General features: G+C 40.0%; 2 protein-coding genes across 2 annotated transcripts; both read left to right on the top strand.

The window, feature by feature from the left end:
- Positions 1 to 7,991: 7,991 nt before the first annotated feature.
- On the top strand, positions 7,992 to 9,497 carry Triagg1_8398 (uncharacterized protein; the record flags this gene model as incomplete). The annotated part of the gene is made up of 4 exons (XM_062903241.1): positions 7,992 to 8,133; positions 8,199 to 8,349; positions 8,424 to 8,488; positions 8,584 to 9,497. 4 exons carry the CDS (start codon positions 7,992 to 7,994, stop codon positions 9,495 to 9,497), a joined length of 1,272 nt encoding a protein of 423 aa, XP_062752591.1.
- A 1,744-nt stretch (positions 9,498 to 11,241) lies between these two features.
- On the top strand, positions 11,242 to 18,988 carry Triagg1_8397 (uncharacterized protein; the record flags this gene model as incomplete). Its single annotated transcript, XM_062903238.1, has 11 exons — positions 11,242 to 11,353; positions 11,409 to 12,524; positions 12,606 to 12,671; positions 12,752 to 13,569; positions 13,643 to 15,455; positions 15,498 to 15,932; positions 15,977 to 17,107; positions 17,316 to 17,515; positions 17,553 to 17,805; positions 17,888 to 18,059; positions 18,166 to 18,988. 11 exons carry the CDS (start codon positions 11,242 to 11,244, stop codon positions 18,986 to 18,988), a joined length of 6,939 nt encoding a protein of 2,312 aa, XP_062752590.1.
- Positions 18,989 to 19,050: the final 62 nt, after the last annotated feature.

The following is a 19,050-nucleotide window of genomic DNA, read 5'->3' as shown; positions in this document are numbered from 1 at the left end:
CTTATTAGTATCTCGGGCTCTGCTTCTCTTGCGACTGCTTATGACCCCCTAAGACGGATAACTACCTCCCACCCTACTTGAACGTTGCTTTCAGCGGGGTATAGACAGATCTGGGTAGGAATTTTTAGAGGAGATATGTGGTCAGTGGCTTGTCTTAAATCGGGCATATTAGATGGCATAGATGCCACAAGTTTGTCTATAATGCTAATAGCGGTGATAAGCCATATAACGCCTTAAGGCTTGGACTTGGAGTTCTTGAGCGCTTACGTGTGTAAAGCAATGGCCTATCCCTGGAATCTTGTATCTTTATGCTTATCGCGCTTAAATATCTCGTAGGAAATGCCCTGTTTCCGGAGGTTCTGGGCAAGCGTGAGCCCACCGAGCCCGGCTCCTGCAATAAGAACGTGCATCGTAGATGTTGGATAATGAATGTTTTTGAGTGTAGGTGGAATGTGTGTTAATATAAAAAAGTTTTGGGGATTGCCTTATATAAAAATGACACAGGAACTGAAGGAGTAACTGATGTATAATAACCCAATAATATGAAGTCGCCCCCAGCTGGCGATTCCTGTTTTGGCAACCGCCGAACGCTAACAAGATTACTAGTCCAGGGAATATTAACATGATGCCACCACATCATCCCACATCTGTACGTTGTAACAGTGGCAGACGACGAACAATGCAAACTACCTTTGCGGTTCAGACAATACGGGGGCTATTAAGGTAATAGATAATACAGCGAATTGCTACCAAGTACTTGGTGCATCACTTTAAATAGAATTAGCTACCTATTGATATACCGTCCCTCAGAATGATAGGGGATGGCAAGGTAGGATTTTTGTCATTGTTAGCAAATGGGGTACTTATCACTACTTAGCTTTCAACTTGATTGGCGCTCTTATTAGCTATTTCGAGCGTAGTATTGCCAGGTATAAAGCATATGTGAGTCCCGGTTAGATATGTGAGATTTTCTTTCACTCGTATGTTAGCAAACAGATATTATTTATTTATTTTATTATTAACATCCACTAAGTAAGCTAGTTATATAAGTCCTTATCTAGGCACTAGGATAGTAAAAGCCGCTAAGTTTAAATCAGGCATTTACTATATTTTAATATAATAAAAAAAATAGGGGAGTATTAATCTATTTTATATATTTATATTTATAGGGGGGGGGCTATATAAGCTTATATCCTCTACTAGTTTTTAAAAATCCTTATACCCTTTATTACTAAAGAGGTATTAAATATAAGTAATACTAAAGTATATCTTTTTTTTTAATATATTAAGGAGAAAAAAGACTATTATATAATACTTTATAAAATATTTTTATATTCTTAGCTTACTATATTTATAAATAAGCCTAATATTATATTTAAATTTTTTATAATATTTTATAAAGTTTTTATAACTAAACTTTTTAATTAATAGCTTATATAAAATTAAGTATAAGAAATATAGTTTTAGGGATATAAGGGAAGCTTTATAAAGGCCTTATTTTCTAGCTTTATAAGACTTTAGGTAATTATTATTTTAATTAGTATTTTATATTTCCTTATATTTTTTTTTTATTTACTTTTTAATAAAAATAATAGTAAAGTAATTTCTTAAGTAGTAAGGGAGTTTTAAACCTTTTTTTACTAATTAATTAGCTTTTTTATTTTTTAGTATATTTTTATAACCTAAGATTTAAGCTATTTTTATAATTACTTATAAAAATAGTCTTAAGGTAATTTATTATAGCCCTATATAAGCTTCTTAAGATAAAGTAAAGGTTAAACTTAATATTTTATTTATTATTACTAAGTTATTTAAAAAAAGTAAAATTTTTTAAATATTTAGGTTTACTAAAGTATATACCTTAGTTAGCTTTATAACTTTAAAAATATTTATTATTTTAGTATTATAAACCTTTGCGTTAATAAAAGGGCTATATACTATAGTTTTTTTAAAATTATAATATATAATAATTCTCTAGCTTATATTACTTTATTTATTTTATAATTTATTTAAGTAAATTAAAAAAGTAAATCTAAGGAGGCTATTAAGTAATTTTAGGTATTTTTCTATTACCTTAGACTTTAATAAGTCCCTAAGGTCTAAGCTTACTTTAATAGCTTTATTATTTTTAGTAAAAAAAAAAAGTTAAACTATTTTACTTACTAAGGCTATAATATATTATAAGTAAGTAAGGGAAATTTTAGAAAAGAGTTTTTTATTAATATATTTACTAATTAAGTAATTTTTATTTAAGTTTATAAAGTAAGCTACTATATAAAGTTTAATTTATACTACTTATACTAACGCCAGAGGGACCCTAGATTTTTTATATATAATAAAAAGGTTAATTATTTTTTATATAAAGATAATTACTTTAATTATTATTTTAAATAAGGGTTCTAGGATTATAATTAATTTTATTAAGCTTATTTTTACTTACTTACTTAGATTTATTATACTTTATTTACTTTTACTAAGCTAAAAAGCTTTTATTTTATATAAGGTTATAAAGGTAATATAAGCTTTAGCTACTATAACTATTATATTTAGTAAAAATCTTTTTTATATTTTATTTAAGGACCTTAGGAAGTTAGCTATTTTAAGGGCTTTTTTTATTATAATTTTAAAATATTTTTTAAAAAAAAGCTATAAGTTTAAGTATATCCCTAACTAGTAAACTAAGTTCTAAAGGGCTATAATCTTTTTTTAAAAATCTACTTTTATATTATATATTTAAAATCTAGTTTTATAAAAGTATATAAGTTTAGCTTTATTTAAGTTAAAAAAAACTATATTTATATTACCTTAGTTAAGGGTATTTTCTAATTTTTACTAAAGCTTTTAAGTAATTTCCTTAGTATTAGCTTTTACTACTATAATATTAATATTATTTATATATTTAAAGTAAGTATTAAAGTTATTAAGTTTTAGGCTAAGGGAAAAGTAAAATATAAAAATAATAAAGAAAATAAAAAACCTTTATAAGGCTTTATACTTTAGCTTTATCTTTAGGAGGGTAGTTCTATAGTTATTCTAAATAAAGGCCTTATAATTACTTATAAAAAAATTAACCTATTTTATAAAAAAAGGGGGCTATTTTTATTTTTTAAGTTTATATACTAAGTAATTATATATAATTATATTAAAAGTATTAAAAATATTAAGTATAAGAAAAAAAATAATAAAGCCTTATATTAGGGTAACTTTAGTATTATATAGTAAATAAGTAATTAAATTTATTATAAACCTTTTTAAAAAAGCCTTAAAGTATTATTTTAGTAAAATCTTATATTTTATTACTAAAAAGAAGATTTTTTTAATTAAAAGTTTTTTAAGGCTTTTTTTTATATAAGAGAGTAGGAAAATAAGTTTATAGTCTTTATATATAATATATACTTTCTTTAGCTTCCTAGGTTTAGGGATAATAATAATTTTTATACTTTAAAAAGGAAGTAAATAGTATTTTACTATTAGGTATTTATAAAAAAGGTTAATTATATATTTATTAATAATAGGCTAAGTAAGCTATAAAAAAGTAATTAATATATTATTTACGCTAAGTATAATATTACCTAACTTAATTATAGCTTTTTTAGCTTTTAATTTTAATACTATTTAGTCTTAGTAAATATTTTTATTAATAAAAAAATCCTTTTTTTATAAATTTAAAATATCCTCCTTTATTATTTTATACTTAAGAAGCTTATCCTTAAGAAAAGTTACTTTTTTTATAAAGTCTAAAATACTTTTATTTTTATTTATTAAAAAAGGAGGTTAAAAATAATTTATTACTTTATATTATTTAATTATTAACTAAATATTCTTAATAATATTAGCTTTTAATATAATTTTATTTTAGTAAGTATATTTATTATAATAAATAATATTTTTAAAGGTTTTATAAGCTTTCTCTTAGGTAAAAGAGCTATTTACTAATTCCTTATATATTTTATAAGCTATTTTATATTTCTTTAATTACTAAAGTATATTATAATTATTTTAATACTTAGTTTTTTTAATAGCTTTTATAATTTACTTAAAAAAGTCCTATAGGGCCTTAGTATATTTATCTAGGTTAGCTTTTAATAATAAGATTAAATTTACTAAGGGAAGGGTCTAGGTAAAAAAGTATATAAATTAACTAAAGTTTTCTTAATATTTTAGTAAAATATATTTTTTCTTTACCCCTAGGGTTATCTTAAGGGGCTTAAGTAAGTTTATAATTATTATATAATAATTTAATTTTATATTAAAGAAGTATTTAACCTTTATTACTATAAAGTAATTTATAAAAACTAAGTTAATATATTTTCCTAAGTATTATATAAGAGTATTTATTAAGGCTAAAAAAAAATTATATTTTTTTATTTATTTTATAATTTTATTACCTATAGGGTTTATACCCCTGCCTAGGTCCTAAAGTTAATATAAGGTATTAAAATTACTTATAATAATTAAGTAAGGGGAAGAAGGGCCTTACTTAATAAAGGTTTTTATAGCTAAGTTTATTAAAGCTTTTTAATAAATATTAATAATAATATATTTATATATTTTTATTTAATATATATAATTATTTTTTAAGCCTAAGAGAAAGAGTTATTTATTAAAAAGGTTTAGGAAGATTTTAATAAATATAAAAACTAAGGGTTTAGTATTTTTTTAATTATTTAAGGGGTTATATACTTAATATTTAAAATAATTTTTAATTTACTTTTTATTTAATATTTTATTTTATTAAATATAAGGTTTTTAAATTAATATAATATTATAATTACTTTTTTATATTAGTAATAAAGTAATATTTTAATAAGAATTAGATTTCTTAATATTAACTTAAAAAATTTTAAAGCTAGTATTTCTTTAATAATTATAATAAGGCTTATTATTTATAAATTTATATTAAAAAGTTTATTAATTTTAAGGAGGGTATTAAGTATATTTTTATTTTTTTTAATACTCTTACTTTTTTTTTTATTATTTAAGTTAGTTATATAAATTATTAACTTAGTAAAAAAGGTTTTTTTATAAAAATTTTCCTTATTTAAGTTAACTTTAATAATAACTTTTTAAGCTAAAGTTTAGGGAGAGAAAAATAATATTAAGCTAAAGATTAATAATTATAAATAAGGGCTTATTTAAGTCCTTAGGTTAAGTATTATTTTAGTATTAAGGACTAATATAAAGGCTAGTTTAAGCTTAAGTAAGTTAGTTTTATTATATTTTTACTAGCCTAGTTTTTAAATAGCTTAAAGTTAGGTTTTAGTAATTTAAACTTTTTTTTTATTTTTAATAATTAATTTAATAAAATACTTTAGAAAATTTATAGTATAAGGGCTATTATAGTTAATATATTAAAGTAAAGATAAATAATTAACTATAGTATTATTATATTTATAAAATAGCTTATTATATTTATAATACTTTTTAGTTTTAGTATAATTCTAAAGGTTATAAAATTTAAAATATTATAAGTATTAAGTAACTTAAGGGGGCTAGACTTAGGTTTTTATTAAAAAAAAAGCTATTAAATAGCCTAAAACCTAGTTTAATATTTTTTTTAAAAAAAATAAAGTAATAATATATATTAAAAAATTCCTTAAAAAAAGCTTTATAATAAGCTACTAAGGGATTTTTAACCCTAGCCCTAATATATATTTTTTTAAGGATTAATATATTTATAAAGTAAGTTTTACTTAAGTTTATATAAGTTTTTAATATATTATATATAAAAAAAACTTTTTAAATATATATTTTTTTAATTTTTAAGTTATTATTTTTTACTTAAGTTTAAAATATAATAATTTTATTTTATATATTTTAATTTTTACCCCTAAGGGTAAAGCTTAATTAAACTTTTTAGAAATAAGTAATATTTTTATTAATAAGTTTTAAAATCTTAATTAATTCTTATTTAGCCTTAATAATTAATAACTTTTTTTATATATAATTTAGTAAAACTTAAATAAAAATATAATTATTAAGCTTTTTTTTAAGTTTATTAATTTTATTTTTTAGTTTATTAATAATATAAGCTAGCCTTTTATTATTAAAAACTAGGTTTTTTAAAATTATAAGCCTTTTTTATATTTTTTTATTATAAATATTTTTATATAATATAACTTATACTTATATAACCCTAAAGCTTTTTTAGCTTACTTTTTTAATAATTATAAATACTTTTACTTTAGTAAAGTTTTTAATAGCCTTTAGTTTATTACCCTTAATATAAAATATATTAGCTAATATTATTTTAATTAATTAAGTAGCTTTTTTTTTATTACTTAATTTTTTAAGGTTTTTAAGCTTTTCCTTAAGGTTAATATAAAAAGTAATAAAGTTTTTAAATATAATATTTAAGTAAGATTAAACTTATTTTACTATTATTAAAAAAAGTTAAAATATATATTATATTAAGTAAAAATTAATAATTATAATTATATTTAATATTATATTTTATTTAACTTATTATTATATATTAATTTTATTAATTTAATTTATAATTTTATTCTTAATAAAAGATTTTTTTTTTTTACTTAAGTTAATAACTTTTTTTATATTATTAAAAATAAAAATAATAAAGCTTTTTAAAGTTATTTATACTATAATTATTATTATTATTATTATACTTAATTTTACTTTATTAAAGCTAAGTAAAGGTATTTTATTTATACTAAGGGCTTTTCTAAAGTATTTTTTTTTTTTAAGGATAAAGAGGAGAATTATAACCTCTTCTATTTTTAAGCCAGAGGGAGTTACTTCTTTCTAAGGCTAAAAAACTATTATAGGTCCAGGGGTAATAAAATTTAATTTATTCTAAGTATCTAAAGGGTTTATAAATATTTCTATTTTTCTAAAGTCCCTAGATAAGACTATAAAAGTAAATAAAAAGGTTATTTTATCTAATAGCTAGTTAAATAAAGTAAGGGTTTTTAGTAGTTAGGCACCTAAAAGGTGGGGTACCTGTAGATATAGGAGGGAAGCTTATTAGCAAACAGATAATAGGTATATTAGGAATTTTGTTTCACTTTGATTGGTATAAAGTCCCAAAGACACACGTAACCTGCCTTGTCAGCTTTAGAGATACGGCGACTAATTGCTGCTAAAATCTCTTGTGCATGTGCATTAAGCTCCGGCTTTGTTCCTACTGCTTGCCTAAGAGAATGATAGGTACTGGGAATTACCTGCTGCTTTTACATAGAGCTGCATACTAATGACCATGTTGATGATTTACTTGCCATCAGACGATGTTTCACCATGCTTTCCGCAAGTCTGAAGGGTCGCTGAAGTTCTGTACTAAGTCCACCATTGGATCTCTAGCTCAATAGCTATGCTACCCTACGCTACAAAGTAACTGCGCAATCTTTCAAGCAGCAAAGAGATATTCAATTAAGAAAGCGATTGCCCAAATAAACAGTCGTTTTAGTGATTAAGATAAACCTAAATTAATTGTAATTAGTGCAAGACTTGAAATGCGACTTGATAACAACCTTCTTTGTTTTTTTTTGTCTTTTGTAGCAGAGATCAAGGCTAGATTGCGTTAAATTGGATCTCGCCATGTGTAAGCCTCGTTCCTGACAGATGGTCGGACCCAATATATACATGCTTTCGGACCCTGGACCCCGGACACCCGGTGTGTTAGACGTAGTTTGTTACCGAAAGGGCAGCTTAGGTGAAAGCATAGTCGCCGCTCCTGATACATGATGATGCCGCGTATTGTATCGGGTGTAGTTTGAATACCTTTGTAGATGATGAGACGATCAGTCGTACGAGACATGTGTAGCGAATTATTGAGTATGCTGTTCGCCTCAGACCATCAAAGGTAAGAGCAAAACATCATATATATCGTGGTTCAGCCTGTCTGAGTCTTAAGATTTGCCCTTTGCCTTGTTATCGGTCTGTTTCTCTTCTTCTACATCTGCCGACTATCACACCTCACATATTCCCCTAGAACTGTTCGATCAAAGGTCGGCCTTGTTGGATCTACAATTATCATGGCGGGAGAAGATATCTCGTTACCCATCATTGACCTTAGTGGCTATCTGTCGCCGAAATCGCCTAATGATCGGCAGAATGTAATTGAACAAATTCGGGATGCTTGTCGAGACTTTGGCTTTTTCCAGCTGAAAGGCCATGGTATACCAATAAGCCTGCAACAGGAGCCGCTGAAAAGCCTCGGAACACTTTTTAACATGCCCAAGGAAGAGAAAATGAAGCTGTCATATCTGGAAAACCCGAGAAACTTGTCGAGATCTCAGATGTGGTCGCAGTTTCGAACAATGAGCCGACTGCAGATGAATACCCGCATGGGCTACGCTTGATAACTCTTGTCGTGGCTATCAATCTGGCCATGTTTTTGGCCTCTCTCGACTAGGTAAGAGATGCAAGTCGAAAAAACTATGCTGAAGTTGCTAATAGTCTGACAGACTATTCTCGGTACGGCGATTCCCAAAATTACGGATGAGTTCCATGGCCTCAGTCAAGTATCGTGGTACGGATCAGCGTACTTTATGTGCCTCGGAGGTTTCCAGTCCACCTGGGGCAAAGTCTATAAGTAATTCCCATTTAAGATCTCCTTTGCAACAGCAGTCTTCGTCTTTGAGCTGGGGAGTCTTATATGTGGTGTGGCTCGGAACTCAAACACCTTCATCGTCGGCCGAGCCATTGCGGGTATTGGGGGTGCCGGTATTACCTCAGGCTCTACCGTCATATTGGCGTTTGGCGCTGGGACCGCCAAACGCCCGACATTGATGAGCACTATGGGAGTGACCTATTGTATTGCCTTCATTCTTGGGCCACTTATTGGCGGAGCCTTCTCGGAAAAAGTAACGTGGAGATGGTGCTTCTACATCAACCTGTCTATCGGTGGCGTTGCCATGGCTTTGTTTTTCCTCTTCCTCAGAACTCCAAGCGTGTCCACCACCCAAGACGCAACGCTGAAGGAGAAACTCCTGCATATGGATCCAGTCAGCACCGCGCTGGCTATGGGTGGTATTATCAGCTTCATCCTCGCACTCCAGTACGCTGGCGTCAGCCATGCGTGGAACAGCAGTGTGGTCATAGGGCTGCTTGTCGGATTCGTTCTCATAACGGTTACGCTTGCTGCCTGGGAATACTTCCAGGGCGATTACGCCATGTTGCCCTATAGGCTATTCAAGCGCGGTGTGATGTGGGCTGGGGGCATATTCCAGTTCCTCTTTGTTGGCTGCTACTTCTTGCTATTGTTCTATCTCCCCATTTACTTCCAGAGCATTAAAGGCGTCAGCGCTATAAAGTCAGGTGTTGATAACCTGCCTTTGGTCCTTTCCGCCTGTGTGTTCATCATTCCAGGAGGAGCCACCGTAGAGAAGACGTACATGACGACCCCTTACATAACTGGTGGCGCAGCAGTGGCAGCAGTGGCCACTGGGTTACTTTATACGCTCGATTTGGACACCTCCAGTGGGAAATTGATCGGCTATCAAGTCGTCGTTGGTGCTGGCCTTGCATTTCCATTCTAGAATGCCCTGAATATTCTCCAAGCTGAGGTGGATGTTGACGACATGTCGCCCACCACATCGAGTCTATATCGTATGTTACTTGAGAATATAAGAGTCCGAGTTATAGCTAACGAATAGCCATAGTTTTCTAGATACTTGGAGGCGCATTCAGTATCTCGGCGGCCCAAGCTGCTTTCAACAACAGGCTGCTTCACTCTTTGCCAATCAACGCACCCGGAGTTTCTCCACTGCTGGTTCTCGCAACAGGTACCTCCGACCTTCACTCAGTCTTCTCGGCAGAAGAATTGCCAGGTGTCATCTTGTCATACATGGATGGCCTCAAGGCCGCCTTTGCTGCATCAGTCAGACTAGTTAGCACAGCTTTTCTGATCAGCTTCATTGTTCCTTGGAAAAAGATCAATTTGAAACCTGTGGAGGCAGTTGCTATGGCTTAAGGTTCCTGATTTTCTCTTCACATGGTCACAATCAGGTCTTGCGAAACATTGCACGTTACTGGTGATGATGGGACTGGAATGTGAAAGAAGTGAAGGCACTGGAGGCGAGAGATTGCATGTGGAGCGATACGATATTTGGATAGCCAGTGATTGGGAGAGATATTAGTGTAATGTTGTGATGTGAGGTCTCATGGAGGAATGTAGGACTGATAGCGCGCCATGACTCCCACTATCGCAGTGCCTATTTAGTTAACGATTCCCATTTTCCCCTTCTCCAATTTATTTTGTCTGTTTCCATTGTATATGAACCAAAAGGCTCGACGACGTCCGTATAAATCTCACGGCGGGTCTGCTTTATCTAGTGAACCATATACATCTGCCTTGCGGTTGTTTAATTTCCTATTTGTTCCTTTTCCTATATATATATGGGCGCCTTCTGAAATACAGTACATGTGCACGCAGTAGAGTTGAAGATGCTTGCTACGATATACAGTTTCATTGAAAAACTACCAATAACGGTTCGCGATTGACTCGGAAATCATGGATACGCTTTATCCATTATCCATTGAGGTTTCATCTACTTAACAGGTAGCCAGAATCTCTCGATGGCTTTTGGGGTAGGCTGGGGGATGCTTAGAAGAGGCTTATCCACTTTCTTGAAGCCGACAGCGATGGAGAACTTGGGTAGTGGAGACGTGCAGCCGCTTCAAGGATCAGGCTAACGTCATTAACCGCCGAATATCGTTTATGTGTTTGTTTGCTTGATGGTTTGTTTCCTCATAACGATGAATTGATGGAAGAAATTGAAAGCTATTGAATGCATAGCTTTTCTCCGAGGAGAATTGCTCTCTGGGGACGGAGTCGAACCGCCGACTTTTCGGTGTAATCCGTTGCACCGAACTCCGTCAAGCATAGCAGACCACCCAGAGGATGTTGAAGATTTGACCGCCGAAGATGTACCTGAACTCGGAATAAATCCAAACAATACTCCACTGATACATAAAAACTTCTGGGTCGGGCAATCGGGGATATTGGCTGACATGAATGAAATATTGTCGACTAGGGAAAGGGCCTTGATTGCAACCGAAAGAAAGCTCTCCAGCTGACAGGCGCCGACCAGTGTTGGAAAACACTAAAAGAACGATCTACGATGCCAACAAGATGTTGTGAACATATCAACCCCATTCAGTCCCATTATCTGCTAAGCGGCAAGGCTGTGTTCAAAACACAACCTGCTATAGACAAGCTTGTTTGCTTCCTACACTCAGTTACATCCTACACCAACCGATTTCATTATCACTTTCATCGCCATGGGATCCCAAAATCTGGAGCCGATCGCAATCGTGGGAAAGCGCTTGTCGGTTCCCTGGAGGCGTTTATTCTCCTTCGGCTCTGTGGAAATTGCTGGAAGACCCAAAAGATGTGTGTACGGATATCCCCTCATACCGATTCGACACGGCCGGATTCTATCACCCAGATGGAAAACACCACGGCGCCACCAATGTTAGGAAATCCTATCTCCTACAGGAAGACCTGCGCCTGTTCGACACTGCCTTTTTCAACATCAGACCCAATGAGGGGGATTCGATGGATCCACAACAGCGGATCCTCTTGGAGACTGTCTACGACGCCCTCGAGGCTGGCGGTCACACCGTGGGGGGCCTCCGGGGCTCCGACACGGCGGTATTTATCGGCACAATGGGCGTCGACTATAACGATACCGGTATACGCGACTTGAACACTGTCCCAACTTACTTTGCCACTGGAGTCAACCGTGCTATTATCTCCAACCGTGTGTCATACTTCTTTGACTGGCATGGCCCTAGTATGACTATTGACACGGCTTGCTCATCGAGTCTCATCGCCGTGCACCAGTCTGTAAAAGCCCTTCGCACAGGCGAGTCGCATGTCGCCCTTGCGTATGGTACACAAGTGATCCTCAATCCTGAAATGTATGTGATTGAAAGCAAGTTGAAGATGCTTTCTCCAACTGGGCGTTCGCGCATGTGGGACGCCGACGCCGACGGTTATGCTCGTGGAGAGGGTATGGCGGCCATTGTTTTGAAGCGCCTTAGCGATGCGATTGCAGATGGCGATCACATTGAATGTCTCATCCGGCACACTGGGTCTAACCAAGATGGCTATTCCAATGGCATTACAGTACCCAGCACCGAAGCTCAAGCAGCACTGATTCGGCAAACCTATGCCCAGGCCGGGTTGAACCCGGAGCGGCGTGCTGAAGACAGGCCGCAGTTCTTCGAGGCTCACGGCACGGGCACCAAGGCCGGAGATCCAAAGGAGGCTGCTGCTATATATCAGTTTTTTGGTCGTTATAAAAGCGCAGGCGGTACGCCCCTGTATGTAGGCTCCATCAAGACAGTGATAGGGCATCTCGAAGGCTCAGCTGGTCTCGCAGGACTCCTGAAGGCCTCTGGGAGCATTCAGAACGGCATGATTGCCCCCAACCTCTTGTTTCAGCACTTTAATCCGGACATTGAGCCTTTCTACAAGGGACTCCAAGTCCTAACAGAGGTCGTCCCGTGGCCACAACTCCCGGCAGGTGTCCCGCGACGCGCCAGTGTCAACAGCTTTGGTAGGTCCTTTCCGTCTTTTTTTTGCATCCATATCGTAGGGGTGGACCCTCTGAGTGATTGTGTTGATCTGACAAGAGCAGGTTTCGGTGGAAGCAATGCCCATGCTATCCTTGAGGAATACCGGGGCCCGTCAGGCCAAAGTGAAGGTACATCCAGCAGCCAAGATGGTGCCATCTTTACACCCTTCGTTTTCTCGGCCTTTTCAGAGAGTTCGCTTGTCGCCCAGCTGCGTGCAACGGCAAATTATCTCAGGACAGAACAGGAGAGGTCAACGCCAAGGACCTTGCCTGGACGCTGCAGTCTCGCAGGAGCCAGTTTCCAACTGAACTGGCCTTGTCGGCGTTGAACATCGAGGAATTTGTGTCCAAAATCGACGCAAAGCTTGCCCCGTTGGCTCAAAATCCCAACATAGCCATTAGAACCAAGGCGAGCTCCAAAGCGGCATCACCGAGACCCAAGATATCAGGCGTTTTCACGGGCCAGGGTGCCGAGCTGATCAGGTCGTCTGCCTTCGTGGCTGAGAGGATCGATGACTTGGAGCAGTCGTTGGCGGCCCTTCCGCCCTCAGACCGGCCTCAATGGAGTTTGAAGGCCGAAATAATGGCGAATAGTAATACGTCGCGCATCGGCGAGGCTGCACTGTCACAACCCTTATGCACTGCCATTCAAGTCGTCCTTGTCGACCTACTGCAGTCGGCTGGTATTAGTTTTTCTGCCGTTGTGGGACATTCGTCTGGTGAAATTGCTGCGGCCTATGCCGCCGGGTTCTTCTCCGCCGACGACGCTGTACGCATTGCCTACTATCGTGGGTTGCATGCACGACTGGCAGGGAATGCGTCTACTGGCCAAAGCGGTGCGATGGTTGTAGTGGGCACTTCGTGGGAAGATGCACAGGATCTCATCAATTTACGAACCTTCAAGGGCCGTTTGGCTGTTGCCGCTCACAACTCAGCAGCCAGTGTAACACTGTCCGGTGATGCTGATGCAGTCGCACACGCGAAGAGGATGTTTGACGATGAGAAGAAATTTGCCAGGGCTCTCAGGGTCGACACTGCCTATCATTCTCACCACATGCTACCATGTGGCGACCCATACATTTCCTCTCTGCAGAGCTCAGTCTCGTGCTCGAGGTAGGCCCTCATCCCCCGCCCTCAAGGGTCCAGCTACACAGAATATTGCCGACGTACGGCCATCTGCCATCCCCTACAACGATGTCTTGAGCCGTGGGGCCCACGACGTCAACGCCTTCTCAGACGCCTTGGGGTTTGTTTGGACTCACCTTGGCGGCCAGCATGTCGACTTTCAGAGTTACACAAAGCTTGTCAGTGACCAAGAGCGTCGACTAAAGCTCGTGGTCGGGTTGCCGTCGTACCAGTGGAATCATGCAAGACTACATTGGAACGAATCACGCAGGTCGAAGAGGCTTCGTGGACGCAAACAGGCTACGCATGAGATTTTGGGCACAATCCTTCCTGAGTCCACCCCACAGGATCTTCGATGGTCCAACGTACTGAAAGTGTCCGAGGTGCCATGGATGGAGGGCCATCAGCTTCAGGGCCAGACAGTTTTCCCAGCTGCGGGCTACATCGCCATGGCATTGGAGGCATCCAAGTTCCTAGCAGCTGACAAGCAGGTGAAGGTGTTTGAAGTGAACGATCTGGCTATTCCCAGAGCCGTCACATTTGAGGAAGAGGATACCTCTGGTGTTGAAACCCTGGTCACGCTGACGGACATTCGGCAACACCAGAACCAGTATGTCACGGCTAACTTCTCTTGCTACTCCCTCCCTATTCTCAGCTCAGGGTCAGAGCAGGAGATGGATCTCATAGCCACGGCCACTGTAAAAATCGTTCTAGGCACCCCGAGAGTTGAGTCCTTGATGGCACCCCAGGCAGAGGACTACAATTTGTTCCCAATTGATGCCGATCGCTTCTACTCGACCTTGGAGGGCCTCGGCTATGGCTATTCGGGCCCATTCAAGACCTTTTCGTCTATGCAGCGTCGGCTTGGCTATGCTACCAGACAGGTGGCCACGTACGTCAGTTCGGGGGACGACACCTCACCCTATGTTTTCCACCCGAGCACACTCGATGTCGCTTTTCATGCCGCCATGCTTGCGTATTCGAGCCCTGGCGACGAACGCCTATGGTCTCTGCACGTTCCGACTGGAATTCGAAGTGTCCGTGTTAACCCGGCCCTCTGTTCTTTGCTGCCGGCATCGGGCACTCGTCTTCCCATTCGTGCCTCTATTGACGGGACGTCGACTTCATTTTCGGGATATGTAGATTTGTTGAGTGAGGACGGAGAGCACTCGGTAGTGCAGATCGAAGATCTCAGCATCAAGACCTTCGCCCCGGCTACCGAGGCTGATGATCGGGTTCTCTTTACTCACACGAAGCTTGACATTGCCGCCCCGGATGGCGCCGCAGTCGCTGAAGGAGTACGTCCAACGTCACTGGGAAAGGAGCTGGCTCATGCCTGCGAAAGGATGGCGTACTATTACGTTCGAAAATGGGACTCGGAGCTATCTGAGGACGAGTGGGCCAACGGGCAGCCACACTACAAGTACTTACACGACTGGGTGAAGCGTACCCTTGATCTTGCCAAGAAAGGCCAGCACCCAACTCTGCAGAAGAATTGGGCTAATGACAGCGCTGAAGAGATCTATGCCCTTATGGATCAGTATCCGGAGAATCTAGATGTGAAGATGATTCGCACAGTGGGAGAAAAGATTCCGCCAGCAGTCCGTAATGAGACGACCATTCTGGAGCATCTTTTGCAAGACAACATGCTGGACGACTTTTATAAGCTGGGCTCCGGGTTTCAGAGATACAACCAGTTCTTGGCGTCGATGATGAAGCAGATCACCCATCGCTACCCTCACACTAAGATTCTCGAAATCGGCAAGTATACCCCATCCATGTATTTTGGTGTTGACAAAGCTTCATGTAACTAACCTCCTCTACTTGCAGGTGCTGGTACCGGTGGAGCTACGAAATATGTGCTCAAAGCCATGGGCGATAAGATGGTTTCGTATACCTACACTGATATCTCGGTAGGATTCTTCGCCAAGGCGGCTGAGATCTTCAAGGCATACAGCGACAAGATGACATTCAAGGTCCTTGATGTGGAGAAATCTCCATCTGCTCAAGGATACGAACATCACTCATATGACATTGTCATTGCATCCAACGTCCTCCACGCCACAGAGTCGCTTCACACAACGCTGGTCAACACACGCAAGTTGCTCAAGCCTGGTGGCTACTTGTTGCTTTTGGAGATTACCAACAACAAAACCATCCGCACCGGGCTCATTTGGGGCACATTTGCCGGCTGGTGGCTCGGCGTTGAGGATGGGCACCGACCATTAGTCCAGGCCAGTGGCATTCGGCATTGCGCAAGGCTGGGTTTGCAGGTGTCGACGCCGTGACTCCTGAAATTGACACGGTAGCGTGGCCATTTTCCATTATGGCATCGCAAGCAGTCGATGATCGTGTGTCGTTCCTGCACCAGCCGCTCTCGTCCCTTTCGCCGCCCATACACAATGAAAGTCTAGTCATCCTTGGAAACCAAAGCCTGCAAACAGCTCGCCTGGCAGAAGAGTTGGCTAATAATCTCAGGCGCTTCTGTGGCGAGCTAACAATTCTCGACAGCCTACCCACCGACGAGGAAGCACTTGATCTGGCGCCACAGAGTACTTTTATCAATCTGGTCGATATCGACTCGCCCATCTTCAAAGACATTACTAGTGAAGGGATGGGAGGCCTGCAAGGCATGTTTGAGCTGTCCAAGCACGTCTTGTGGATTACGTCGGGCGCTCTGATTGAACAGCCATATCACATGTCGAGTATCACCTTTAGCCGTGTCGTTCGTCGCGAGTCTGGTCACCTCGATGTCTCTGACCTGCAGCAGTCTGATGTGCCCAAAGCCATTTCCAAGCACCTGCTGCAACTGGTTGCGCTGGACGAGTGGGAGACACCCATCATTGGAGCTGATGGACAAGAAGACCAGCAGCGCATACTTTGGTCCAAGGAGTCCGAGGCCTTTTTGGACAACGGAACTTTGCTGCTCCCAAGACTTGTCAACAATGTTGAGCAAAATGCCCGCCTCATGGCCCTTAATGTGCAGTCGGATTCGTATCTCTTCCTCGCCGTTTCCAAAGAGGATACTACCGGCCGTCCATTGATTCTGCTTTCCACAACCAATTCGGCGGCCATGGCCCCAGTAGCAACGTTAGAAGTGCCCCTAGATGCCAAAGCCTACGCCAAGAACCCATCAGAGCCAAGCAGTCGCTTGCTTGTCACCGCTGCCAGTGAAATCCTTGCCTCATCGTTGCTCGACCGTCTGTCACCGGGAAGCAGCGTGCTTATTCACTGCTCAGACAAGGACAGGTTCCTCACCGCGGCTTTGTCTCGCCGTGCATCTCGCGCAGCTGTAAAATTCGCCTTCACGTTTGATGCGGACGATAAATCGGGCACGGAGGAGTCGGCTTGGGTATCACTTAGCGGACGCGCATCAAACTATGGCATAAGGAAGTCGATGCCGAGTGTCAAACCTACTCACTTCCTGGACTTGACAGCTGGTACCGAACTCGGCCTGCGGATCTCCCAGCTATTGCCATCCACTTGCCATCGCATCGAAATATCTTCTCTGGTTCGGAATGAGTCCACGGTTGCTTCGAGCTGTGACCCGACAAATTGGCTAAGCGCCTCCGAGAAATCTTTTTGAGGGATGAGCTGACATCTGCCTTGGCTTGTGAGCAAGGGGAACTCAATATTTGATCGTTGCAGCCGACAACCTTGGCACCAGCGCAACCTACCACACCACGAGCGCCGTGCACTGGCCTTCAACGGGTCTTGTCAAGGTGGGTGTGAGCTCGATCGACAGCACCGGTCTCTTTTCAAGGGACAAGACCCATCTCCTCGTAGGCCTTACCGGCAAGATAGGGCAGTCCATCGCCAAGTGGCTCGTTGCCAATGGAGCTGCATGTGTATGCCTGATGAGTCGCAACCCCAACATTGAGCTAGCATGGATCGAGAGCTTCCAGGGGACCGGTGGAGACGACACCCTTCGCGGTTGTGACGTCTGGTATCCGTAACTTTTCCGAGGACGAGAACATCAAAGGACCATGGTTTACTAACCCCTTCTTCTCCCACTGCGTCATCGACGCCAAGGTGGCCGAGCTGGAGTCTGACAGTTCAGACAAAAAGTCCAACATCCCCGCAGCTCGACAGCCAGTCAAGGCAACGAGCCGAGAGCAAGCATTAGACATCCTCAAAGGTAAACCAAGCTGGACGAAGACGATAGGGAGAGCCCTATTAATATTAAATCATGAACTACGCTAACAAATTTGTGTCAACAGAATGTTTTGCCACCAAGCTACGCGTGATCCTGCAGCTGGGTAGTCAAGATATAGATTACGATGCGCCGCTCGTTGATCTTGGCATTGACTCCATCGTTGCGGTCGAGGTCCGCTCGTGGTTTTTGAAAGAAGTCCGAGTGGACATACCCGTGCTCAAGGTGGTCGGAGGGGCGTCCTTGGCCGAACTTTGTGACGGGGCCGTGGACGAACTGCCCGAAGAACTTCTTGTCAGCATCGGCAAACAAGGGGAGCCACAACCGCTGACGCCCAGTGCCCAGCCCAACCCGTAGCCCCGGAGCCCCGAAGCCCACGCCCCTCCCGGTGTCATCCCTTGTTGTCGATTTACACGGCCCCCCCTCTGAAGTCAGCGTCAGCCCCGCCGAGACACCTCTGCTCAGTGCTGGCCCGGCGAGCTCTTCGGCCACCGAGGCGTCGACCCGGTCCGGCTCTCCCTCGGAAGCCACGCGGCTGTCTCAGAAGGTCAGTTCCAAGCTCCAATCCTATTTCCCACGTCCCGAACCGGTAGCGGAGCGCAAGCGTCCTGCGAAACGGTTCATCAAGAGCGTGCCCATATCGCTTGGGCAGTCGCGCTTCTGGTTCCTCCAGCAGTTATTGGACGACCAGAGGACTCACAACGTGGCATACTACTACCACATCAAGGGCAACCTGGACGTGGGTGATATGGAGAGAGCCGTCCGCCTTGTCGCTTCTCGACACGAGGCTCTACGCACCTGTTTTGTACAAGACGAGACCGATGCTTCCCAGGCTTACCAAAAGGTTCTCCCTAGTTCCCCAGTGCGCCTGATCTGCAAGAAAATAGACTCTGAAGATGATGTCGCTTCAGAGTACCAAAGCCTGCGGGCCCACGACCTTGACATGGCGAGCGGCGAGCTGCTCAAGCTGGTTCTCCACACGCTCTCGCCGTCGTCGCATTTCCTTCTAATGTACCACCACCACATCATCATGGATGGCATCGGTTTACAGGTTTTCCTTTCGGATTTAGAAAAAGCATACAAGGGCGAGTCTCTCGGGCCGGCCCCGAAGTGGTACCCAGATTTCTCAAAGGCACAGCGCCAGGCCTTTGAGAATGGCGAAATGTAAAAGGAGTTGGCGTTTTGGCGGCGTAATTTCCCGGATGGCGAGCAGCCACCCATTCTACCTCT

Source organism: Trichoderma aggressivum (assembly GCF_033847375.1).
Source record: "Trichoderma aggressivum f. europaeum strain CBS 100526 chromosome Unknown scaffold_041, whole genome shotgun sequence".
NCBI lineage: Eukaryota > Fungi > Ascomycota > Sordariomycetes > Hypocreales > Hypocreaceae > Trichoderma > Trichoderma aggressivum.
Note: the sequence above shows the minus strand (reverse complement) of the source record. Positions and strands in the feature narration are given on the sequence as shown.